This window comes from Sorex fumeus, unplaced genomic scaffold (genome assembly GCF_029834395.1).
Source record: "Sorex fumeus unplaced genomic scaffold, SorFum_2.1 ptg000036l, whole genome shotgun sequence".
In the NCBI taxonomy this organism is placed as follows: domain Eukaryota; kingdom Metazoa; phylum Chordata; class Mammalia; order Eulipotyphla; family Soricidae; genus Sorex; species Sorex fumeus.
The window spans coordinates 8,036,834-8,064,564 of NW_026606093.1; the positions used below are offsets into that span (position 1 = coordinate 8,036,834).

Here is a 27,731-nt window from a genome sequence, read left to right on the forward strand (position 1 = left end):
TAGCATCTTACAAAGAAGACAGTACCATTCTGCCGAAAACTTTACTGCCATTAAACAGAAAATTACATCACCACATGAAACCACCAAATATTACAACTTTAAGGGTCTACAGTTTTATTTTTTCTTCAAATACTATCATGTTGACTTTTGTGTCCAAGTTTCAAGTTCATTTGTACTTCAAAAGCCTCATATATATGTGTACATATATATATATATGCATATATATATATATAAAACAAACAGCTAAAAGAAAGCAGAAGACCCTAAAAGAATTTGAGTACTATGTGGTTTCTAGGCTGATTTTTTAAAAGAAAAATAAAACAATTTATTAATTTTAAACAAAAATGCAAAATATGCTGTCACAAAAATATTTTATTGGTAATTTTACATAATGATGAGTGGGGCGATAAATACTCATTTATTTTTATTTCAAAGTATTGATAAATGCTTAAGCTGGTAGTTACTTGAAAATAGGGCACTATAATTTTTATAATAACTGCCATACTTAATGAGGCCAATCAAACTAATTTAACATTATTTCCCATATCTGCAAGTTACCATTTTCTCTATTGATTAGATTCACCCTTCTGTGACCCTGGACAAGTTTGAGGGATAAAATTATTGAATTAAAACTTTATCAGAACTGAAGTTTTTTAAATACTGCTAGTTTCTCTTTCCAAATATTATGCCAAATGCTTGGAATAATCTTAAATTTCGTGTTTAAACAATACAGAAAATACCAGTGTTCAATGACCATAGTACTAAACCTGAATTATAAAACTATTTATTGTTTACTATTCTACTAGTAAACATTACAATAAATGAATGCTTTGAAAGATAAGCAAAAAAAAAAGATATAACCAGAAACATAAGTCACCAACAATAATTTAGTAAAATGTGTCAAAAACATTGGCAACGGTTTATACAAATTCTTTATTTAATAACAATTTTCCTATTTAACCACACCAAGTACCAGCAGGTGTATTTATTTAAGAGGATAACTATAAAGAAAGTCTTGTTGCAGCAATAGTTGATTAAGTCGATCTGTAACTTGTATACATATACTATTTGTTTCACAATTCTCAAATAATACATATTTAGGCAGCTTGCACTATGTTATAAAATTTTTAATTTGTTACATGCCAATAATAGTGAATTTAAGAATTATGTGCTAGAATTCACTAAACTAAAAGTGAAAACAGACTTACCAATAACACTGCATAATGAATAATTCAACCACATTTTCATGGCACCTTTTATCAAAATGTTTAGACCAAAATGTTTATTCTGGAAATGTTTGGTAGCTGTAATTGCAGTAAAAATCTAGCAGGTTCTAACAAATTTCTACTTTATGCAAAACTCAAATTGTGAGTTGTACATGAATATTTGTCATGAAAATGTGGTACTTCTTGGCATAATCTGTGTATCTGCATGGTGTGACAGAGTGACTAAGAAGTTGGAGAAAATAAACTTTAATGAGATTCTCCATTCAGTGATGAGGCTTCTCCTCTGGGTGAAGATGATCTAGACATTCCTCTCTCTGTGTTATCAGAACTGGAGCCACTCTGACTATGTTGATCTGCAGAAGCAGCACTAGATGCAGGAGGTGACTTCGTTTTCTCCTTAAAGTCCGTAATAATGACTGTCAGATCTCCAACGGTAACTTCCAAATGCTGAGCACTACTCCGATCCACATTTTTCAATCTTGGCCTAAACACAAGAGATGATGAAATTTTAAACTAACTCTTCCTCTTCACTCTATCAACTTTCTGAGCATGCATCACTAATTAGGTAAAAACAAAGCAAATATATCATTTTTAGAGCTCTAGAATCATGCGCAGCTAGCTACCCAAAATAAAAGTAAAAAATCTCTGAAATCATTAGCAGTAATCAAATCATTCAGAATTTTCTTTGTGACCAAACAAAACATCTAAGATACTATGGATGTAATAGATCTCTTTGTACTTTTAAGTTCACAGCTATTTAGACAACCTTATTAAAATAAATGTTTCAGAAAAAGTGCCGTATCACAAAGGAGCAAAAGCCACTTAAAGTTAAGTGAAGGACAGTTTACTCCACTGATATCTATGAAAAACAAACAGAACAGGCAGACTGATAGTTCCATGTGGATCCAGGATTATACTGATGGTCTGAACAAGCCTTTGCAAGTATGTTTAATACTGTGAATATCCTGTCAGCTTTATGAATAAGAAAGAGCTCAAACATGAATGTCCTTTAAGAAAAAGTATTTTTAAGCATTCTCACAATTATACTTACTTCTACTTTGCATATATCAATATTGATAGAGCATACTAAATGATCATAAAACACTCTTCAAATTTACCTTGTTTTCTTATGACTGTTCTTTTTGCTAGTTGTTTCCTTTTCACTTTTTTCTTTCTCTACTTTATCTTTTTTTTCTTTCTTTGACTGTGTAGGGGGCACAAACTGCTGAGTAACCTGCTGTGCAACCAACTGCGAGACAGGTCGAGGTTTCCTGTGTGCATGTTAAAAAGAAAGGTTTTTAATTATTATAATTTATGTTGAGTGGATAGCTCAAATTGTGAAAACCGATATTTGCAAGTACAAACTCCTCCTGTGTAAGATAACTCGGATACACAATTATAACCAATACATGTGTCTTTCCAATCCAACAAAAATAGTACTATAATAAAAAATGGAAGTACAATATACATAGTGAGTCCAATAATGTCTTATGTAAATCATGAAAATTATTTAAAATGTGCAGAACCAATGTTCACATATAATAGGAATTTAAAAACTAAACCTAAAAGTTTACACTAAAGTAATATTCAAGTTAATTTTTCCTCCTTCAGAGAAAGAAGTATCTAACCTTCTGTGACAGTCTATGTGTTCTCTTGTTTTAAATATTTCATTAGTTCATTTGTCAATATTTGAGTGTCAAAATTTCTCTTTTCTTACTGTTCAAATGTCTGAGAAAATTAGTCTTTCAAGGCTTGCTTACTTCTTTGACTTAATACTCCTTAAAGAATCCATACCTCCAAGCCTCTGCAGTGCAGCCAAGAGGCCTCAGAGCCCTTCTGGGCTGCAGCACTGGGAGCTTCGCAAGCACCTCTAGGATAACATTGGTTTGTGCTTTCTCCTCTGCCACAAGGAGTTTAGGCTTATCAGGTAACACCCATCACAAAGCTCCTTAAGTACCTCCATTCCTCTATGTTTATTGGAATTTAGCTCTAAACTTTTTAGGATAACATTGGTATGTCTTGTTTCCCTTGCCACAGGGAGCTCAGGTTTATCACAGTGCTCCTGAGGCACTTCCATTCCTCTGTTTACCTGTAAACTCTTCTCTGTGCTCTCACCCACAACCAGTCTATATCACCTTTTCCTCCAATCAGACTCTGTTAACTTGTAAGGTCAGATTCCTCAGAAATCTATGATTTTAAATATATGTGAATGAAATGTTGCTCTTCTCCTTCTCTTATGTCCTTTGGTACAGTTAACTTTAAAGCAATATCCTTTTTTGTACGGACACAGGAAGACAGTTAAAATTATGCTTTTGTCACCTGGGAGTTAGTTGACTCCGAATAATATTCACTCCTGGGTATTTGCTTTCTCAACTTAAACCTCAATTGCCCTTAGTTTCTAGCACCCCAAAAGCTGGGTCCTGACAAGGGACTGAATGGACCCAGGGCAAGTGGTGAGCTATCCTGGTATCGAAATGGTCCAGACCAAAGCGCCACAATACTTAACTATAAGTTAAGAGGATGGTCATGGACAAATTCTGTCATGATCCAAAAAGTAACAACGAGATTAGGACTCTGCTAGGGTTAGGAAAGACTAATCTGGCCCGAGCGCAGTAGTCTGCGATCTATATAGCAAGATGCCCCCTGGAGAGCCATCATATAAGCTTAACGTATCTCTTACTGTCTCCATACAAAATGACTAATATTATGAATGTTGGACTAAGGAAAGGAGAAACACACACATATTTTGCCCTTAGACCAGTCGTCTTGCTGGATGAGAATCTATCCTAGAAAAAGCTTCCCCTGAGGGAAGGACCTTACATCCATTGATTGTATGAAGACACCTCTGTGTAATTATTATCCTAACCCTTCTTGCTTTGGGATTTAACTAAGGCTGTAAGAGTGGGCTGGAGGAGGCAGAAGCAGAAAGGAGAAGTAGGAAGGAGCAAGACCCAAGAGGAGGATGAGGGGGATCAAAGAAGGGGGATTGGGAGGAGGAAGAGAATGAAAATGGGAATGAAATAAACCATCTGACACCAACCAGCCGGGCCTTTGTCTCTACCTTTGTCCCCATAACCATGGGCCACCCCACGGTGAGGGAAGTGGCATGAGACCACCGAATGCAGGTGGCGAGAGAGAGAGCCGCCGCGGCCTTTCGTAATTTACTCTTTGATTACACACACACCCTGCCCCACAGGGCACCAGCATCAAACTGCTGGCCAGCTTGGCCAATTACTATCAGGAGTAATCCCTGGCCTTCCAGAGCACCAGTTGGGAGCTCCACCCTAAATACTTCTAAGGGTCGGAGAGTACGATGGCTAAGGCCTTGCCTAATATCTAGCTGCGTCCTTGACCCTGATTCAAATCCGGGCACCACATATGCTCCCCCAAACACTACCAGACATTGCCCCTCAGCACAGAGCCAGGTGTGGCCCTGAGCACTACTGGATGTGTCTCAAAATCAAAGAAGCAGAAAACATTGAAATTTACTGCAGGAACTGCATAGAGATCTAGAATTGCCTGGCTTCATATGTGATGCCAGTACAAGCTTTACTTACAAGCTTAGACCTTGTGTCACCCTTTGGTCTAAGGTCAGAGAATCCTTCAGTTTTATGACAGTAGAACTTAGGCAACTAGGGCCAAGATTCAAAGTAAAAGAAGTCTCTAGGTTCTTAAAATGAGACAAAAGAAAAAGAACAAAACATTGGAAGGAAGAGGTGGCAGAAAAATAAGATGGGGAAATTAAAAAAAAAATTTTAATATATATAATTGAGGGTGAGGACACTGTACCCAGCTGTATTCGGGGCTTACTTTCTGAATATATGTTCAGGGATCACTACCAGCAGTGCTCCAAGTTGAACCCAGGTCGGCTGCATGGATTTGAACAGATGGTCTATAAACAAGACATATTACTTGAAAATTCCTGAATCTATTTTGGTTCTGTACAATAATTTAAAGGTTTTTTTTTGGGGGGGGGGGGGTGGTGGGCAGGGCAGGCCAGAGAGAGATTTGAGTATCGTAGGTAAAGGAAGGAACTTGCCTTATATGTGAGCATGACCAGGAATGATCCCTAAGCAGAGAGCTAGAAGACCTGAGTCCAAAGCCAGGAGTAAGGCCTGAACACCCCCAGGAGTGGCCCAAATCCCCCTCCCCCTCAAAAAAAGTGCTTTATTATACAGTAAAACAAAATAAGAGGAAAAATAAATATTACACTCTATTTTAAAATGACAAATTGCAACTAATATGAAATTTTCAATATTACACAATTCAACACACATAAAGAAAGAATTCTTTGAAGCAAGAACGAAAGAATATAATATGTGAAACATTTCAAAAACTAGATACTGTAGAAAAGGAAACCTGGATGATAAATTTCTATCTTGCAGGAAAGATATGTTTTATAAAGATGACCAACATGTAACTTACAAGTAGAATTAACATAGAAACTAGGGTGCAAGATGCAAATAAGAGTCATACAAATTAATATAATACTGAAAGAAGGTTAAGGTGATTTTTAAAAAGAACTTTAAAAAGAAAAGGATTAAAGTGTGGTTCTTGGGTCTGGGGATACACCTCTGTGGTAGAATGTATGCCTTGCATTTATGAGGCCCTGTATTTCATCCCTGTTACCGCAAAAAGGGGGGAGGGTTCCCAAATATAAGATAACTGAGCTTACTTAGTTTTCATCCCAAGGATTTCTTATTCAGTAGGCCTTGGAGCCCATGAATTTCCATTTCTAATTAAAGTCTAAGTTATACCAATTCCTGTAGCTTTGAAACCGCACTCAAAGAAGATAGAAGTACAATGCATTATATTGGTATAATATTTCATTTCTAGAATGAAACTGAAGGAAGGCTGAGAAATGACAAAAGGTAGGGCCTGGTATGTCATAACTCAAAGGACCAGAGCAGCCTCTGCCCAGTGTGCACAAAGCCTGTGGTTCTGTCCAGGGACTGCATGCCCCCATCACCAAAGGGGGAAGACCTGGAGGCACCATGAGCATGAACTGGAATGACCCTGCTGGCTGCCCAGAACTGCCAGGGTGTCCTGCTGGCCCCCAAGGTCATCACTGGCCAAGGAGTAAACTATGAAATGTGGTTAGCGGAGTATTGTCTAGAGCAGCCGCCAGGCCTCCTGGTGTATCCTTCTTGCTTTCAGAGAAACGACGCCCCACCCACCTCATGGGCAAAACCAAAAGAAGAAAAAAAAGCAAGGTCTAAGAGAATACAGTGGACATGGTGCCTGCCTTCCACGAAAGTCAGTCCAGGTTTGACTCCCAGGACGACCTATGTTCTGTGAGTCATGCCAGAAATGATCCGAGTGCGGAGTCAGGAGCAAGCCAGAGTAGGAGAAGAAAAAAGAAGAAACCGCAGAAGAATCAATAGGAAGAGACACACTAATGAAAAAAACAAAGTCTATTTATTATTTACCTTTAAAAGATGGAAGATCTCTGAAGAGATTCAGGTTTAAATGTTACAAAACTTACAGATGGGGGTAGGGGGAAATTACAATAAAAATACAAGGGAGGGGGCATGGTGCTGCCAGCAGGTCAATTTGTACCTGTGAGGCAAGTGCATCAGCTTTCAGATACCCCAAAATTGCTGCTGTGCCTTTGGCCAGACCCCATTAATATTCTACTATGTTTATTGTAGCACTATTCACAATAGACAGAAGCTGGAAACAATCTGATTGCCTGAGAACAGGCATATAGATAAAGAAACTATGGTATATCTACACAATGAAATATTACAAAGCTGTTAGGAAAAAAGAGGTCATGAAATCTGCCTGTAAATGGATAAACTTGGAGAGTATCATGCTGAGTGAAATGAGTCAGAAGGAAAGAGACATATATAGAATGATTGCATTCATTTGTGGGATATAAAAAAAAAACCAGTATGACACTAATACCCAATGCCAGGGAAACGAACCAGGAGGACTTGTCAATGGTTGGTCAACGGTGTGGGGGATGGAGGGTAGTTAAGATAGAGGAGGATCCATTATGACACTAGTTGAAAGTGATCACTCTGGACAAGAACTAAATCTTGAAAGCAGATAAAAGGATATACACGATAACCTTTCAGCATCTGTATTACAAACCATAATGCCTAAAATGAGGAAATGGGGGCGGGGGGGGGAGAGAGAGAGAGAGAGAGAGAGAGAGAGAGGAGAGAAAGAGATGCCTGCCTTAGAGGTAGGCTGGGGTGGGGGGAGGTGGCTTGAAGGGGTGGGAGGGAAGCTGGGGACACTGATGCTATGAAATTATATGGTGGACAGACGAGTGTCTGAAAAATAAACACAATCATGTACAATTTTGTAATGCTCTATATCATGGTAATACAACTAAAAAAAATTTTGTCTTCAAGTTGTTACATATCTATTATGAGATACTGGTACTCAATATTTCATTCCTGCTTTAGCGTAAAAAAGGAGTAACCTCAATATACCAATTTCATGGATCATACAATTGCTGTCAAATATTTTTCACAGTTAACAAGTTTCACCTCTCCATAATCTCCCCAGAATCATTTTTCCTTTATACATGATTTATAAATATGAAAATCTAAAAATAAAAATGTATTAGTACAACATTTTATTTTAGCTTCATAAAACTGTGAGGGTAAGTGCTAGAGATAGTCTTATGTGAGATAAGATTATCTTGTCTTGCATGTGAGACCCTGGTATTATATCAAGTATCACATGTGGTCCCCTGAATACTATCAGGTAACTCCCATCCGGCAAAACAAAAACTGAAATGTAAACTAAAAACTATGAGGTTAAATTAAATATTTTTAGATAATTCTAATTCAGAACCAGGTAAAGCAGAACTTTGTGACCTTGGACTCCAGACTCAACAGGACCCAGAAACCTGCTTCCACCAATCTCCAGACACCCAGGGATCATACCCATAAGACCTACCTTGCCAGAGCCAGATAAATACCTCATCGGCCGACCTCTACTACCTCCACTACCCAGCCAGTGCCACGCTCCAGGCTGCTTACCGGACACATCACAAGATACTTAATACCAACTTTTCATAATTACCGCACCATATCTGATGGGGTTCAAAAATGCTTTGAACCATGGGAACACCTGCTAGGGTGATTAGAGGCCACCCTAAAAGCCTCTATCCTTCTCAGAGACACTGGCAAGCTACCAAGAGAATCCCGCCCACAAAGAAGAGCCTGGCAAGCTATCCATGGCATATTCAATATGCCAAAAAACAATAAATACGATGGGTCTCATTCCCCTGACCTAAAAGAGCCCCCAATACAGCAGCGCTAAGAAGGATGAAGAAGGAGAGGCAGATAAAATCTAAGGTCTGAATTAGGCTGACAAAACGAAGAAGGACTAAAATGACTGTCTGTTCTTTCAACGCATGTACGCTGGAATAGGAAGCATCCATTGAGGACCTGATGGTGCAAGCGCAAAAGATCAAGTACGACAACACTGGTCTGACAAAGACAGAAGGCATCAATCACATCATGTGATTTTCAACACTGGAGAAGAACTGTTCCTCAGAACATGCGACAAAACAGGCGTTGGTGGTGCCGATGTCCTTGTCAACACGAACTTAGCCATGAGCACTGATTCATTCAAATGCCTAACAACCCAACTGGACAATCACACTGGAAGAGATGTGGCTCACTGCCAGCAGTTTCTATTTACATTGTCTATGGACCAACATCCAATTATGATGAAGAAAAAATTGAGAAGTTCTACATGGAGCGAAGTTCTATAAAGAAGACCACACCTTCTACAAGATTACTGTCGGTGATTTTAATGCCAAGATAGGACCGAGAAGATCAGCTGAAGAACTCCACATTGGAACCCATGGCCTAGAATGAAACGAACAGAGTAAGAGAATTTCTGAGATCATCATGTCGACCAAGACCATCCATGGTAACTTGCAGTTCCAGAAGGCCGAATCTAAACGTTGGACATGGGAGTCTCCCGGTGGACGGTTCCACAACAAAACTGAACACATCATATTCAACAGAGGGTTTTCCTTGAACGATGTTGCTATTGTCCCAAAATTCCAAAGGGATCGGACCACCGTCTCCTTTGTACAAAATTGAGCAGGGAGAAAGGGATGCAAAGTTTAAGAAGAGAACTCCCACAACCACCACCAACTGGGAATCTTCAACACTATTGCGGCAACATGGGAAGATGCCATCCTTGCCTTCCAGAATGGCAAAAAAGAAGATTATCCATGACTTCTACTCGGATCTCTTCGATAGCCATGTCCATCTGCCCACATACCAAATTCCGCAGGATGGATATGTCAATCCCAACATTCTCCCTTCCGAAATCTGACACGTCATTTTGTCGGTAAAGAAGCACCCAGGCCAGACAAGGTCAGACCCAAACACCTGAAGAATCTGCCGTCAATACTCATCAATAAACTGGCTTGGCTCATCACATGCTACCTTCTGAATGCAAGGTTCTGTCCATCGTCTACAAGGCTGTTCATTCGCGTCATCCTGAACAGGATTGACAGAACACTAGATGAAGGACAGCCATGCGAGCAAGCCTGGTTCCATAAAGGATTCAGCACGATCAACCATATCCACACAATAACCAAGCTCATTGAAGTTTCTCAGGAGTTCAAGATACCTCTCTAACTACTGTTCATTGATTTAAAGAAGACCTTTGATTCTGTTGAGACTGAAGTGGTCATTGATGCCAAACAGGGCATTCAAACTCAGTACATCAGGATCCTCTGTTGGGTTGTATTACGGATTCACTACCAGGATTTCACCATTCTACAAGGAAGTGATCATCAACGTCAAGAAAGGGGTTTGGCAGGGTGACCCATTTCACCAAAACTCTCCAGTGCCACCCTCGAAAACGTCATGCGACAACTGGAATGGGAAGGAATGGGAGTGAAGACAGATGGTTGGCAGTTACACCACCTCCGCTTCACTGATGACATCGTTCTAATAACACCAAACATTAGCCAAGAGGCACAAATGCTGGCCGATTTTGACTGTGACTGTGGAAAGATCGAACAGCAGCTGAATCTCACAAAGACAATGTCAATGAGAAATGGTCTCATTCCTGACGTTCCATTCGCTATCAAAGGAATGAAAATCCCCAAATGCAGCAACTATATATACCTAGGTCGAGAACTCAACATGACAAACGACCTGACACCTGAGTTGCGCAGGAGGAAGAGAGCTGCATGGAACATCTTCAAGAGCGTCAAAGAAATAGCTAAGAGGACGCAGAACCTCCGGCTCCAGGCACATCTCTTCAACTCTACCATTCTTCCTGCATTAACACATGCCTCAGAGATCTGGGCCCTACGAAAACAGGATGAGAACGCTACTCAGGTCTCCCAAAGAGGAATCGAAAGAGCTATGCTTGGAGTATCACGATTCACTCAAGTGAGAGAAGGAATCCACAGTTCCTATCTCCGTCGACAGTCAAGAACCAGGGACGCTGTCTCATTTGCCAAGGCGTCGAAAATCAGATGGGCTGGACATATAATGCGATTTGGAGACAACTGCTGGACTAGAAGTATTACTGACTAGATTCCATGGGATGTCAAAATATTGCGTGGCTGCCCACCTTCGAGATGGTCAGACTTCTTCATCAAGACCCTGAATGAATGGTTCGAGGCTCTTCGTGTTCCTGGAGCGAGTAGACGCCACTGGGCTACACTAGCACACGACAGGGACAAATGGAGATGTTACTGGTGCCCACTCAAGCAAATCAATGAGTAACGGGATATCAAGTGATCAAATGATCTAATTTTAAAGTCCAGAATTTTATTTCTAATTATAGAATGCAGAAATCTAATGTGTATACTCTCTAAAGAAAAAGTCAATAAATGCAAGCTACCGAGAGTATTGTGCCCGCACAACAAAGTCTGGCAAGCTAACCATGGTATATTCGGTATGCCAAAAACAGTAACAAGTCTCACCATGGAGACGGTACTGGTGCCTGCTGGACCAAATTGATGAACAATGGGAGGACAGTGCTACAGTGTTACAACCAAAAAAAAATAAAATAAAAAGCACAGAAGTTTTGGCTTAAGAGATAAGTCAGCTGACTGAACAAAGTCTCCATATGCAAGAGGCTCTTGTTCGATCCTGGCACTGCATGAACCTGCAGCAAGCAACTCACGGTCCAAACTGGAAGTAGCCCCTTAGCACTGCTGGATGTGGATCCCAATATTTAAATAACATTTTTTAATGGGGGCATTTTTAGCTACAGTATAGCAGACAAGGTGCTTGTCTTGCACACAGCTGACCTGGGTTTGATCCAACTATGGTATTCACAACATTGGGTCCTTCTGTGTCTATAAATCCTTCACACACCACTGAAACACAGTGTAAAGTCTGGCAGGTCTACTCATTTACTGGAGTGTAACAGAAAAGGGGAAGGGTTTTGTTGTTTACTCCCAGGATTCTCCCAGAGCACATAGGATCTATGACGTGTTGGGGGACAGACCTGGGCTCCAACATGCTCTGGACCTTGGAGCTACTCAGCCATTTTAACAAGCAGTGAATGTAACAGGTATCTACTACTCACCAGAAAAGTAACCTTTTAGGAGCTATATGAAGACCTTCCATGTGGGAACACCAGCAGATATTGACAATGAAGTTTCAAGCTACATGACATTTCCTAATATAAAATATATATGCTAAATAATCTAAGAAAAATGCTTCAAGACTGATATAACCTTTACTATAATTAAGTTTATGTGCAATCTTAAGTAGGAGAGTGTCTGCGTGTGTGTGTTTGTGTAAATTAGTTGATTTTTTTCTATAAAGTATCATTAATCAGTGGCCCAGAAGGCTCAATCTACTTCATGGCATTCAAATATTTGGTAAATTAAAACAAAATCAACTGGAGAAAGAAACAGCTGAACTAAACTCATGCCCACTGTGGGACTTGATACACAACTACAGTCAGAATCTGGCAAGAAAGATTTTATAAGCAGTCAAATACACTGCACTTTTATATATGTCAGGCACTAGATATATGGTACTGGATATTCACCTCGAGGATTAGTTCACTACAAGCTAAATAAACTCTGCAAAAATAATCTAGGGGCTGCCCAAGAGACACTTGCCCTGCATCAACCAACCCTAGTTCAAACCATAGCACCACTTATGGTTCTCTGAACGCCGCCAAGAGTGACCCCTAATTACAAAGCTCAGGTTAGCCCCTAAGTCAAGGAGTACCCAAAACAAACATACAAAAAAGTCAAATCGAAAGTTACTTTTCTTAAAAGGAGGAAGAAAAAACTGTACTGTTTACATTTAAACCACTGATATGCCCATTTTCATATAACTTCTAAATGTATAGGGCTGGAGCGATAGCACAGCGGGTAGGGCGTTCGCCTTACAAGCGGCCAACATGGCCGACCCGAGTTCGATTCCTCCGCCCCTCTCGGAGAGCCCGGCAAGCTACCGGGAGTATTCGATATGCCAGACACAGTAACAACAAAGTCTCCAATGGAGACGTTACTGGGCCCGCTCGAGCAAATCGACGATCAACGGGAGGGCCTTTATTTATTATTTATTCTAAATGTATACATTTTAGGATTAAAAGATACAGCTCAGCAGAGTAAGAGCATGCTTCCCAAACAGACAGCTTGGATATGATCCTCAATACCGTACCCCAGGGTTCCAAGCACCACTGGAAGAAAGTCCCACACGCAATCAGGGGTAACTCCTGAGAACAAGGAACTGTGCTAGGGGTTAAAAACAAAATTTGAGAATAGTAATAAAATACATATTTTAAGACACTATGAAGTTATTATGGAAGTAATAAACAATGAACATCAACATTCTAGTAAAACAACTCAAATTTTTACTGTTTATAAACTTGATTATAGAGACATATAGACCTAAAATATGGTTTTTTTTTTCCTTTGGGGGGATTAGGCAGGGAGAGTTGTTGGGTCACACCAACAGTGATTACTGCTTATCTCTGGCTCTGTGCTCAGGGAGCACTCCTCGTGATGGGGAACCAGAAGCAGTGCCAGATATCAAATAGGAGTTAGCCTCACGCAAGGCAAGCACTGTTACCCCTAATACTGTCTCTCTTCATCTCCTAGACAGTTATAAAATATAACTCATTCTTGATCAACTGTTAAGACTTAAGGATGCAATCATATGTTCTGAGAACAAAACAAAATGGTTTAGATTCATTGACACAAAGCATTGCATAATAAAATTATTCTTGATAAATGATTACTCATCTAACATACCATATTGTCTGTCCTTAAAAAACATATTCATCTCTGGTGTTGGAGTGATAGTACACTGAGTAGGGCTCTTGCCTGGCATGCAGCCAACCCATGTTCACTCTCTGGAGCCCCAGACAATCCTGAGTCCCACCAGCAGTGGATCACAGAGCCAGGAGTGAGCACTGAGCACTACCAGGTATGGCCCCAAACCACCCTGTCCTCCCAAAATATATAAAAATCCGGTAGAGACTTTTTAATTTTAATATGTAGGCTTCATAAATTCACATGATATACTTCTGTAGAAGACATGCTAAATATTCTCGGTAGCATTGCAATTTGAGGGTATGTGCTGCTAAAGGAAGCAGCCTTAATGGTTCTTGAGCAATGTGAAAATTCACCTAGCATACTGCCATATAAAGACTCACAGAGAATCTTCAGTGAGTCTACAAAATGTTAAAAAGCATAAAGGTGATGCGAATTATTATACTAAGTGAATTCCCAAAATTTCTTCTCCTCGGGACCTATAAAGAGGACTCCAGTGTGCTTGATGACTCTTCTCTTGTAAGTCTTTCTGAGTAGCTCTATTAACAGATCAGTTTTGAGATGTTGGGACTGAGCACTGGAAAGAAAGGAGTTTAGAAAGAAACTGCTGGGGCTGGAGCAATAGCACAGCGGGTAGGGCGTTTGCCTTGCACGCGGCCAACCCGGGTTCGATTCCCAGCATCCCATATGGTCCCCCGAGCACCGCCAGGAGTAATTCCTGAGTGCATGAGCCAGGACTAAACCCTGTGCAATGCCGGGTGTGACCCAAAAAGAAAAAAGAAAAAAAAAAGTAGAAAGAAACTGCTAAATTTCATTATTGAGTTCACAGGTTTTGAGGAGTATAGGTTGTGAGTGAAATTCAAGGAAGAAAGAAAATGATGACTAAAAAATATTCCTAAGAATTTGGAACATTGCCCCAAAATTAAAACCAAAAAAAAGCTTTAATCAACAAGATTAGTGATCTTTTATGTGCAAATTAATATTTGGTGCATAGAACTAGTTACTTATAGAACTTATATGAGTTATAAAATGAGTTACAGGAAAAGCTCACATATAATTTCCTTTTTTATTTTATAATTTTATTTATTGAATCACCGTGAGAGCAGTTACAAAGCTTTCGGGTCTAAGTCTTGGTCATACAATGAAACACCCATACCTTCACCAGTGCCCATTCTCCACTACCAAAAACCCCAGTATACCCCCATCCACACCCTCCCCCTAATATTAACTATTTTCATATCTCTAGCACCTAACATGTTAGCTCTTACCTGAGTTATATGCTCAGTAGTATCTCTTGGTATTAACTACGTTAAATATTATATATAAATACAACTATTAATTTGTGTAAACATTCATTTTACTAGGTACCCAGCTTCAGAGATACCCTTTAACAATTTCTCATGATACTTTACTTTTATTGAGCTATTTTTCAAGAAAAGTGAACGATGGGGTTTCATTTTGTTGTTTTTACTTTGGGAATCACAAATGGGGTGTCATGGATTGAACTTGGGGTTCCTACATGTAAAGAATGCTGTAACCTTTTGAGCCATCTCCTGGCCCAGAGATAAAGTTTATGTACATGACTGCTTACTATAAAAATTAAAGAGAAAGAGAGAGAGAGAGAGAGAGAGAGAGAGAGAGAGAGAGAGAGAGAGAGAGACCAGAAATTTGGCTTAGTGATAAGAAATATCTTGAATGTGTGAGGGTCTGAGATTGATTCACCGAAAATAATGAGACCAAAAGGCAGTATAGGAGTTAAGGCATTTGCATCCTGCCTAGTGTGTTCCAAATTCTTGGCACCAAATATGGTCCCTCAAGCATCCCTCAAAAACCAGCAGTTGCTTCTGATCTCAGAGCCAAGAATAAGACCTTCAACACTCCCAAGTATGACCCCAAATCCCCCTCAAAATAAATGAAATAAGGGTCTTTGCTAAGGCTTTTCTACAATACAAATATCCTATATGTAAATGCTAAATAATTTACATTCTAAAGAATATTTTAAAAATATCCTATTCTAAAATACAAACAAAAGTAGTTTACACAATTCAAATAATGAAATAATCTGTTGTTAATACAAGCATTGTTTCATCAGCACAATTTAAATGCTGCCTTAGTAATGATGTTGGAATATTTTGTTACTATTTTTATAGAATTATCAAGCTAACGAAGTATTTACTGAGAAAATCTCTTCAAATTAAGTATTATATGTGCTCTGGACTAAGATATAGAGTATAATGAAAGTAAGGTTTTCTGACATACTAAATTTTTATGCTGTGATCTTTAATGCTGTAACAGCAGTATACAAGTGTGTAAGTAAGTGTTCATGTGCTTTATCACACCCTCAACAAGTTTTCGTCCACCATTGTCTGTTTGACACTACCTTTCTACTCCCCCAACCTTTGGTAACCTCATTTCTGTCATCAATGTTTGTTGTCTGTTGTCATCATGAAAAAGAATTGTTTCATATTTCAAGTGTAAAGGGTTATTATGTATAAAAACACAGGCATTACTAAAATAGCACTGTAGACTCTCCTCCCGTTTTTCATCGATTCACTCGAGCGGGCACCAGTAACATCTCCATTGTAAGACTTGTTGTTACTGTTTTTGGCATATCGAATACACTACAGGGAGCCTGACAGGCTCTGCCGTGTGGGCGGGATACTCTCGGTAGCTTACCGGGCTCTCCGAGAGGGGCGGAAGTATCGACAGGTCAGTCGCGTGCAAGGCAAATGCCCTACCTGCTGTGCTATCACTCCAGCCCGATTTAAATGTATCAATAAAATTCTAAACAAATCTCCTGTTCCTTCTCCCAACCATGCTATTACCGCATTACTGCCATTCAATACCTTTACCACTATTCAATTTTGATCTTCATCTTAAAGATGTCCCCCGTTCATACTTCCCCAGAAGGCAGTCTTGATGAGGGAGGGCCTTGAAGCTCCACAGAACGGACAATACTACCATTTCTGAGTGACCAGTGCATCCTAGGAACCTATAATTTTTGGTCTCAGCAAAATTTCTAATTTCAGTCCAAAAGCCCTCTGAAATGAACAAACATGAATTGTTTCATAGGAACTGAACTGAATAGTTCACTTCTTACACCACTATTGTTAATAGCAAAATACAAGATACCACCTGTTTTCTTTTTAAGACAATTGTTTATATAGTATTATAAACCATAACTTTACAATATTATCACCAATGATATCTCAAGGACATAATTTCAACACTACACCCATCACCAGGATACCCATCTTTCTCCTATGCGGTCACCAACACCTTTTCCTCTCCTCCCTTCACCACTGAACTCAACTTCAGTCTTCGTCAGACCAACGTTGTCTTACTTGATCTTTCGTGATTGCACCAGCAGGTTCTTGACGGATGCATCCGATGCCAGCATACGTGCATTCAAAGTACAGACAGTCATTTTTATTGTTCTACGTTTGGGCAGCCTAGTTCAGCCTTGAGATTTTTATCAGCCTCTCCTTCCCCATCCTTCTTAACGTTGCCATATTGGTGGCTCTTTTAGGGTCAGGGGAATGAGACCCATTGTATTTACTGGTTTTGGCATATTGAATACGCCACAGATAGCTTGCCAGGTTCTGCCATGCGGGCGGGATATTCTCGATAGCTTACCAGCCTCTTCTCACAATTAGTCTTGCTAATCAGTTACTTTAAAGGAGGGAATTGGGCCACAACGTTATGTCCTCAGGTGTCACTCCTGCTAGAGACCAAGGGACCATATGTAGAGCCAGAGGTCGAACCAGGGTCAACCATATGTGAGGCAAGTGCTTTAATGCCTGGTATGTAACCAATGATAGACATTTCTTCAGTGTATGTTGATTATGAAGACTTTTTCTTCTTCAGACAAGTCTCTGTACAGTTCTTATCATTTTGGGGTAGGTTTTGTTGAATTTTGTGAGCTCTCTATCTTGGATGTTAGCTTTCTGTCAGATCCATTCAACAGATGTCATTTCATTTAAGCAGTACTTTCTTTGCCAGAATAAAAGCTAATTTTTCTTTCCAGTCTGTTTTTTAGTTTATGTGGTACCATGGATTTATTTTATATTTCCTTGCCAATGGAACTGAATAATTAAAGACACATCAAAATTTACTTTTATAGAATCCTTTGCTTATTTTTTTCTTATTTATGGTTCCATAGAGATTCTGAAGCCATAGTTCAACAGTAAGGCACTAACTTTGCACACAACCAACCTGAGCTCTATCCCTATACTACATTTGGTCTCCTGGACCCTTACAGGAGTGATCTCTTGGTGCAGAGCTAAGATTAAGCCCTGAGCACAGCTGAGAGAACCCAAAAACCACCATATCTACTTTTTGGATTTTAGGCTAACATGTAAGCCAGTGTTTCCCAGAGTAGGTGGTACTGTCCTCACAGGGGGACGAAAATACCAGAATGACTGGAGGGTGGAGAAACCCTCAATGTGACTGAGGAGTACTTTGCTTTAAAAAGATGACTTCCAGGTATCACTGGATTTTTTCTTTTCTTTCTTTTTTTACTGAAAGAAGGACAGCAGGTCAGTAAGTCTGGGACCTCTGATATAGGTCTTCAAAGTCTTCAACACATTTTAAAGTTAACCTTTGTACTTGGCATGAGACTTTATTTCAATTTCATTTTTGCATATGGCTGATCATGCAAACTTCATTTTTCCCAACTTTATTTGTTAAAGGGAGTTTCCTTTCATATGTTGCTTTTGGCTTCTTTGTTGTAAAGTAACTGCCCATGTGTCTGAAGACTTAATTCTGGATTCTCAATTCTATTCCATATGTCTATCTGGTTTTCTACTTTACTCCAACAACACAATTTTAATTACTACATAAACTACACTTTGATTACAATACAGTTTGATGTCAAGAAACATAATGTCTTCTTTTTCCCACAAGACTACTTTGGCTATTTGGAAGATTTGTATGGTTCCATACAAATTCTACAATACTTGTTCTATCTGCAAAAAATGTCATTAAATTTTGGTAAGGACTGGGCTGGAGAGATAGCACAGTGGGTAGGACATTTGCCTTGCATGTGGCCGACCTGGGTTCAATTCCCAGCATCCCATATGGTCCCCTGAGCACCGTCAGGAGCAATTCCTGAGTGCAAAGCCAGGAGTAACCCCTGAGCATCACCAGGTGTGACCCAAAAAAGCAAAAAAAAAAAATTGGTAAGGGGCTGGAGCGATAGCACAGCGGTAGGGCGTTTGCCTTACAAGCGGCCAACATGGCTGACCCAAGTTCGATTCCTCCGCCCCTCTCGGAGAGCCCGGCAAGCTACCGAGAGTATCTTGCCCCCATGGCAGAGCCCGGCAAACTCCCTGTGACATACTCGATATGCCAAACACAGTAACAACAAGTCTCATGATGGAGACATTACTGGGCCTGCTCGGGCAAATCGATGAACAACGGGAGGACTGTGACCTGTGACCTGTGAAATTAATCTGCATAATGCCTTGGATAGAATGGCCATTCTTTTAACACTGTTAATTCTTCTGATCCACGAGCATGGAATATTTTTCTCTTCTAGCTTCTATTTACTTTAACTGCACTGTAGCACTGTCCTCCCATTGTTCATCGATTTGCTTGAGTGGGCACCAGTAACGTCTCCATTGTGAGACTTGCTGTTACTGTTTTTGGCATATCAAATACGCCACGGGGAGCTTGCCAGGCTCTCCGAGAGGGACGGAGGAATTGAAGCTGGGTTGGCCGTGTGCAAGGCAAATGCCCCACCAGCTGTGCTATTGCTACAGCTAAGAAGTAAAAAGAGAAATTATGCACCCTAATATGGGATCAACCTCAGAGTAAAATGTGCCTAATTCCTTTTCTTGTTTTAGTGTTTGAGGCACCAAATCAGCAGTCCTCAGTAACTATTCATGATTCTGTTCTCAGGAGGGATCCTGCTGGTGCCCTGGGAATAGTGATGCTGAAGGTCAAACAGGAGTCAGCCACATGCAAGGCAAGTGCCTTACCTGCTGTCCTATCTTTCCAGTTCTCTCTCTCTCTCTCTCTCTCATAGAATCATGTTATGTGAAACTGTCCCCCAAATTGTAAGTCATAGTTAAATTAAATTACAATCAATTTATTTTAACTATGACTTACAATTTGGGGGGGCACAGGGGGCCTGTTTTGTTTTGTTTGTGGATCATACCAAACTTACTCCTAACTCTGCACAAAGTGATCATTTCTGGTGGTATTGGTATTCTCCCCCTACCCCCTTTGGGCATTGTTGTTTGCAATACAAATACTGAAAGGTCATCATCTTTGTTTCTTTACCTATTTTCAGCATGCAGTTCTCATCCAGAGTGATTACTTCCAGCTATCTTTGTCATAATGGTCCATTCTCTATTCCAACTGCCTTCTCCCACAGCACTTGAGGCAGGCATCCAACCATGGGCCAGTTCTTCTGGCCGGTGTTTCTACTGTCTTTGGGTATTAGTCTCCTATTATGTTCTTTTTTTATATCCCACAAATGAGTTCAATCACTCAATGTCTGAGGGAGTCTCTCCTGACTCATTTCACTAAACATTATACTCTCCATACCCATTCATTTGTAAGTGAATTACATAGCTTCATTTATCTTAACAGCCACTGCATAGTATTCACTGTGTAGATGTGCCATAGTTTCTTTAACCAGTCATCTGTTCTCGGACAGTTAGGTTGTTTCCAGATTTGGGCAGCTGTGAATGGTGACACAATGAATGTAGATATGCAGATAGCATTTCTGTTTTGTCTTTTGGGCCCCCATTATACAGTCCCAGAAATGGTATTGCGGAGTCATATGGAAGCTCAATTCCTAACTGAGTTAAGCCTATATTGTTTTTCCCAAAAGGCTGGTCCAGTTGGCATTCTTACCAACAAAAAAGAAGAGTTCCTTTTTCCTGAATCCACACCAGCACTGGTTGTTCATGTTCTTTTTCATGTGTACCAGTGTCTGTGTTGTGAGGTGATATCTCATTGTTGGCTTGATTTGCATCTCCCTGATGCTTAGCAATGTAGAGCACTTTTTCATGTCTTTGGCCATTTACATTTCTTTCTTTTTTCATTAGTGAAACACCACATGGTACAGTTGTAGACTTACAATTTTTTGTGCTTGGGTTTCAGTTATACAATGATTGAGTACCCATCCCTTCACCAGTGCCCACTCTCCACCTCCAGTGCTCCCAGTATCCCTCCCACCCCCCCATGGCCATTTATATTTCTTATTTGAGGAAGTTTCTATTCATTTCTTCTCCCCGTTTATTGATTTTTTTTCCTCCGATGTTCTATCAGTGCCTTCTATATCTTCTATTTTAACTCTTTATCAAATGGCTATTATGTAAATATTTTTTCCTAATCTCTGGGCTGTCTTTGTATCTTGGTCACCATTTTGACATACTAAAGCAATCATTGGGGGAAAAGTCTGGCCAGGGAGGGGAGCGAGGAGCATCAACTTCCCCAGCTTCAAACTATACTATGAAGCAATAGTAATCAAAACAGTATGGTACTGGAATGGAGACAGATCTGCAGACCAACAGAAGAGTTGAATATCTGGACACCGACCTTCAGATATATAATTACCTAATCTTTGATAAAGAAAAAGAAATGTGATCTATAGCAAGGAAAGCCTCTTTCAACAAGTGATGTTTGAAAAATTGGACAGCTAAACGCAAAAAAAAAAAAAAAAAGAACTTGGACCTCTAACTCCAGGCACAAAAGTCATAACAAAATGGATTAAATACCTCAATATTAGGCCTGAATCATTAAGATACACGGAGGAAATTGTGGGCAGAACCCTCTATGACATTGAAGCTAAAGATGAAACACCACTGACCGAACAAGTGGAAGCAAAGATTAATGGGACTAAATTAAACTAAGACCCTCAAAAGGATGCTAATTCTTATCAAAAGTTTTCTCTGCATGTATAAGACCATCTGCTTTTCAATCTTTTCTGTTTTTAGGCCACACCAGGTAGTGTGCAGGGCTTACTCCTGGCTCTGTGCTCTGGGATCATTTCTTGCACATGGTAGATCTGAATTCAATCCTCAGCATACCAAATGGTTCTTAATAATATTAGGAACCAGTTGGGATGAACTCAATCTGAGAATTGAATTCAGATCTACCACATGCAAGCTCCAGCCCTGATTTTTACCTTTTATTTTGTTGAATATCACATTGATTTTTATGTGATGAATCATCCCTGTATCATTAAAATAGAATTTGGTCATGACTTTATATCCTTTTAACATACTGTTGATTATCATTGTATCTACACTCATCAAGGATATGGTAATTTCTTCTTTTAGTCAGATCACTCAGCTTTTTTATCAAGTACTGTTAATCTCATAGAAACTGGAAGAATTCCTGTATTTTCATTACTTCAGAAAAGCATGCACAGGTTAACAAACAGGTTCATTTGAAGATTTGGCAGAACTCACAAGTAAAACTATCTGGACCCATGTTTTTGTTTTTGGAGGGAGAATTCTGATTATTACTTCAACTTCCCTGCTTGATTTTGATACGGCAAGGTTTTCTATTCCTCTTGATTAAGTCCTTCAAGGCAGAATAAATCTAAAAATTCACCTCTTTCATCTAGGTTATCTAATTTATCGGTGTAAATTTTTCACAGCAGTCTTTATGATATTTTGTATTTCTATGGTATGTATTTTTAACTTCTGTAGTATCTCATCCTATTATGGTTTTGAACCTTTACTAACCCCACCTCACACCCCAGCCTGGACTTAACCAGTGATATTTATCCTTCCAGAACAGCACTTCCTGTTCTTCTGTTCTTTTGTGCTATGTTTTAAAATTTTTATTTCACTTCCTTCACTAATTTTTCTTTCCCTGTTTCCACTGACTAGGGCTTATGAACTTGTCTTAAAATGCTTTTGCTGTGTCCCCTAGAATCTGATAGTTCATATCTTTATCTTATATATATGTGTGTATACACACACACACACACACACACACACACACATTCTTGCTCTTTAGAAAGTATCATGCTAAGCAAAATGAGTCAGAAAGAGAGGGACAGACATAGAAAGATGTAGAAAGACTGCATTCATCTGGGGAATATAAAGTAATAAATTGGGAGACTAACATCCAAGAATAGCCAAGTACCAGGAGGTTTACTCCATGGCTTGGAGGCCAGTCATACATGCTGAGGGACAAAGCAGCTCAGATGGAGAGGGGAGCACCAAATAAACGGTGTTGGGAAGACCCTCCCAGGATGAGAGATGCATGCTGAAAATCGGCTATAGAACGAACATGATAGCCACTCAATGCCTCTTTTGCAAACCACAGCACCCAAAAGGAGAGAAAGATCAAAAGGAAATGCCCTGCCACAGGGGTGGGGGGGTGGGAGGGATGCTGGGAGCATTAGAGGTGGGGAATGGGCATTGGTGGAGGGATGAGTACTCAATCATTGTATAACTGAAACCCAAGCACAAAAATTTTTAAGTCTACAACTGTACCTCATGGTGTTTCACTAATAAAAATTTTTTTAAAAAAAGTGTTTGTGTTTGGGAGTTGCTCCAGGTGGAACTTGAGGAACCATGTGGTGCCAAGAACTTAATATGAGCTTCCCACATACAAAACATATGTTTTGAACACTGAGCTACCTCTCCAGACCTGACACTTGTCTTACTGTCAGAGGATGTGGCCTATTCTGGACACTGTTCCATGAGTATTGGAGAATGTTCACTCAGCTTTTGCAGGGGGAAGGGGTACACCCAATCGTGCTTTGGGACCACTCCTGGCAGTGCTCGAATGCCTATGCGATATCAAGGATCAAACTGGAGCCAGTCACATGCAAGCAAGCTCCTCTGCAATTCATGTTTTAGAGGTTTTTTTAGGGTGGAGAACCTCCAGAATTTTTAAGTCCAGTTCTTCCAATGACTCATTTAACTGTTCTTCACAGCCACTGGTGAGAGTGATGACAGAGAATCCTACTACTATTGCGTGGTCATCAATGTCATTCTTCAGGACTTGTTTAAGTTATGTGATACTCCTTTATTTGCTGCTCATATGGGAATGCATATTAAGTCCTCTTGATGTAAAAATTCTTTAATCCTTTTATATAAAAATGTATCTATCCCTTACTACCTTTCTCAGTGTGAAAGTCCTGTCTGACAGAGGTATGTACATCAATGACTTTTTAAAGCTGAATTTGGTCTGTATGATTGCTTCCCAACCTTTTGCTTTGAATCTATATTTCTTTCATAAGTTAAACTCAGTCTTTTGGGGGGTTTGTATTCTGAACCACCTGTCTTTTTTTATTAGTGAGTTCAAGCCACCAATGTTTAAGAAAATACTAATTATTTTTGCTTCGTTTTTTTTGATACAGTGTACTATGTTGACTGACTAGTGAATGTTGAAGCATACCCAGGCTGAATCCTACTTGGTCATGGGGTATGACCTTTCAGAAGAGTTTCTGTATTCTATTTGCTAGCACTTTGTTGAAGATCTTTGCATTTGTATTAATCAGGGATATCAGCCTGTAATTCTTTTCTCCATTTGGAAACCCTATAAAGCAACAAGTTGTTTCAGCTGATACATAAATCTAAATTTCTTACATTTTCATTTTTAAAAACTTACTTTTTAAAATTTTCATAAACTCTTCTGCCTTTCTTCAAGGTTTTGGACGCATCTTCAGTTTTCTGTTCATGAGCCTACTACTGTATTTGTAGTTTAACAATTATATTCATTAGTTCAATGACAGCTGTCTATTTTTTTTCCCCAAAAAAATCCTGCACACTGGGCTATGGGAGATCCCTTGCTAAGTGGCTATGCTTTCAGAGTCATAGCTTTTTTGTTAGCGATCAGTTATGAACTAGGAGTTTTATCTGTATAGGGTAAAAATATGACATTTCATCCTCCAACTGCTCCATATTACCTTGGCATAGCCTTGGCATAGTCTGAACTACCTCAAGAGATCTACCATCATGATACAATTCTGAGATTTCCAAAATGGCATTGCCCAGCCAAGTCAGGAAAGACTGTAATGTTTCTGAACCCTGTATATCTCTAGTAATCTCTTGCTTCCCATTCATGATGAAAGACTGAAAAGTTGGGGATCGCTCCTCATTTCCCAGAGCAACGTTCATTCAGTAACTTAAAAGCTTATTCCTGACTGCCATTCATTTACAAAGGAAGGGTTCTACTTTAAAAGTTAACTTCAGACTGAAATGTATTGCTCCACAGTAAAGTCTCTCTCCTGGAGAGACCCCATCTCCAGCACTATTTCTTGCTTGAGTGCATTTCTGTAACCTCATTAACTGGGCCCCAAGCAAGTTTCTACAATTAATTCAATTTTGGTTCAAGGCTTACTACAACTGCAGGAGAATGCTAATGAAGATTCTGCTTATTCAGCCAATTCACCACTCCTTATTGCTATCAAAACATTCAAGGAGTCTCAATATATAAAACTGAATGGGGGAAAAATCCAGTAATTTCTATGAAAAAAATGACATGGAGATGTCGTGAATTATCATTATTCAGTGGTCGTCCATGCATCTCCCAGTTATCCATGCAGTATGGCTCTTCATAATATAATTAAGAAACTCCTGGTCTTAGATAATGACACAGTACCAATAATTAGACACATCTCTACTGATGTAATACCACTTTAACTCAAGGTACTCTTTCTTCATGTCATTGCTGTATGTGTCCTTATAGAATACAAGACACAATATTCACCCACTGCAAAAAGGAAGAGGTCTGGCCCTATCTGACAGTGCTTTGGGGTTTATTCCTTAAACTGTGCTCTGGTGTGCATAAATTACTTCTGGTGGTGATGAGAGGATCATGTGGTGCTGCCAAGGATCAAGTCTGTGCAGGGAAGGCACCTTAAGCTTGAACTACTTCTCCATCTCCTCATTCACCATTTTAGGATTTTATAATGTTTTAAAGAGCTTTTATTCCAAAGTCTATATATATATATTTCTCCAATATTTTGGGGGCACCAAGATTTACAATACAGCTAATGAAAACATTTTCTTTTATTTATTTATTTTTTTGCTTTTGGGGTCACACCCAGCGATGCACAGGGGTTACGCCTGGCTTTGCACTCAGGAATTACTCCTGGGGGTAATTACTCCCTTGGGGGATCATATGGGATGCTGAGAATCAAACCCGGGTCGGTCATGTGCAAGTCAAATGCCCTACCTGCTGTACCCACTCCAGCCCACTAATGAAAAGACTTTCACACCCAACAGCAGAGTGTTCACTTCCCCGGAGCAATGACCCACAAACTATCCCCAAAGGCCCTGAGTAACCCCCTCCCACCTTGGGAAACTCAGTTTTGTAGGCCAATTCTCACGTTCTGTTGCCTTGGCCTGTTTCTTTACAGTCCACATAAGAGATAAATCATTCTCTATTTGTCCCTCGCCTTCTTACTGATTTCACTCAGCATTAGATTCTTTAGTTCCATCCAGATAGTGGTAAATTGCAAGATTTTATCTTTTCTGATAGCTATGCAGTATTCTATTATGTACACATACGAGTTTTTTTTGTGTGTGTGTGTGGAAAATACTCCATTGTTAATATGTATCACAATTTATTTCCTTTTCTAGTCAGGTTTCCACCGGACTATATGGGGTGCTAAGAATGAAATCTAAGTCAGTCATGTGCAAGGTAAATACCTTCCCTGCATTACCTGCAAGTGCCTTTGTCTCTGGAACCTAATCCACCTTTTCTTTTTTGGACTACACCTGGCAATGCTCAGGGCTTACTCCTAGTTCTGCACTCAGGAATCACTCCTGGTGGGGCTTGGGGACCATATGAAGTGCCAGAAATCAAACCCAGGTCAGCCATGTGTGAGGCAAGTGCCTACCTGTTGTACTACTGCTAAAACCTCCTAATCCACATTTCCTTTTCAAATTTTTTTTTAATTCAAGCACCATGATTTACAGTTATTCACACTTGAGTTTTAGACATACAGTATTGCAGCACTGATCCCACCACCACCAGTGTCAACTTCCCTCTACCCAATGTTCCCAGGTTCCCTCCCAATACCCCCTTCCCCAGCCCCCCAACCAGCCTGCCCTCTTAACAGCACCTTTCTAAGTTTCGTTGTTAAAGTTTGGGTCTTTAATTAGTGTAGTCAGCTCTCTGGTTTGGATATTTGGCTCTAACATTCCTTGACACCACCTTTGTACCTGAGTCCCCTGACCTGGCCCCCATTGCTTCTCATTTGTCTTCTCCCCCATCCCTCCACTCTTTCTCTCTTTCTTTTCCCTATAATCTGGGGCAAGGGTGATTCAGCATCTCCCCTTTAAGCATTGCATTCCCTCATTGAGTTATTCTAAATACAAAATGTGATATTATCCTGTGTTTATCTTCTTCTGGCTTACTTAACATAAGGTCTTCCAATTCCATCCATGTTGCAGTGAACTGCACAATTTTATCATTTATTACAGCTGTGTAGTATTCCATTGTGTATATATACCACACCTTCATGGTCACTTATCTCTTATTAGGCATCTAGGTTGGTTCTAAATGTTAGCTTCTATACTAAGTGCTGCAATGAACAGGTGTGCATACATTGTTTTGAATGAATGCTTTTCTGTCCTGAGGACAGATATCCAAAAGTGGAATTGCTGGGTAATATGGGAGCTCAATTTTTAATTTACTCAGTATCCTCCATATTGTTTTCCATAGGGGCTGAACCAGACAACAGTCCCACCAGCAGTGAATGAGACTTCCTTTTTCACCATATCCCCGCCACCAGAGATTATTTCAAATATTTTGATATGTGATACTCTCACTGGTGTAAGATGATATCTCACTGTTGTCTTGATTTGGATTTTCCTAATAAAAAGTGATGAAGAGCAACTTTTCATGTGTCTGTTGGTCATCTTCTGATCCATCCGCATAAGTATGTTTATTTCCTTTCCCCACTTTTTGATGGCACTTTTGTATTGTTTATCTTTGCAAGCACTTTATAGATCCTGGGTATCAACCCTTAATCTGATGAGTTGAATGCAAACAGTTTCTCAGCTGTCCTTTAGTTTTAGCTTGTACTTCTTTCCCCATAACAGAAACTTTTAAGTTTGCTGCAGTCCCATTTGCTTAGTTTTGATTCTGTAGCCCTTGACAATGGAACTGATTCATTGAAGACTTGATCTTGAAGCATTCTGCCCACAATTTCCTCAGATTACTTTATAGATTCAGGTCTGATCTCAAGGTCTTTGTTCCACTTTGAGTTAACTTCTGTGTCCTAATCCACATTTTCTTAATCCAGCATCTGTTCTTAGACACTTGGGCTGTTT

At 39.7% G+C, this 27,731-nt stretch overlaps 1 protein-coding gene across 2 annotated transcripts in view; it reads right to left on the reverse strand.

The window, feature by feature from the left end:
* Positions 1-354: 354 nt before the first annotated feature.
* The window catches only part of YAF2 (YY1 associated factor 2), a 103,950-nt gene continuing 76,573 nt past the window's right edge, over positions 355-27,731 (reverse strand). For both annotated transcript variants that reach the window (XM_056117794.1, XM_056117795.1), the window contains 2 exons: positions 2,345-2,497; positions 355-1,710 (listed from right to left, as the gene is read on the reverse strand). In XM_056117794.1, coding sequence (XP_055973769.1) covers positions 1,473-1,710; positions 2,345-2,497 — 391 coding nt within the window. In that variant the 3' untranslated portion in view covers positions 355-1,472. The remainder of the gene's footprint in view (positions 1,711-2,344; positions 2,498-27,731) is intronic.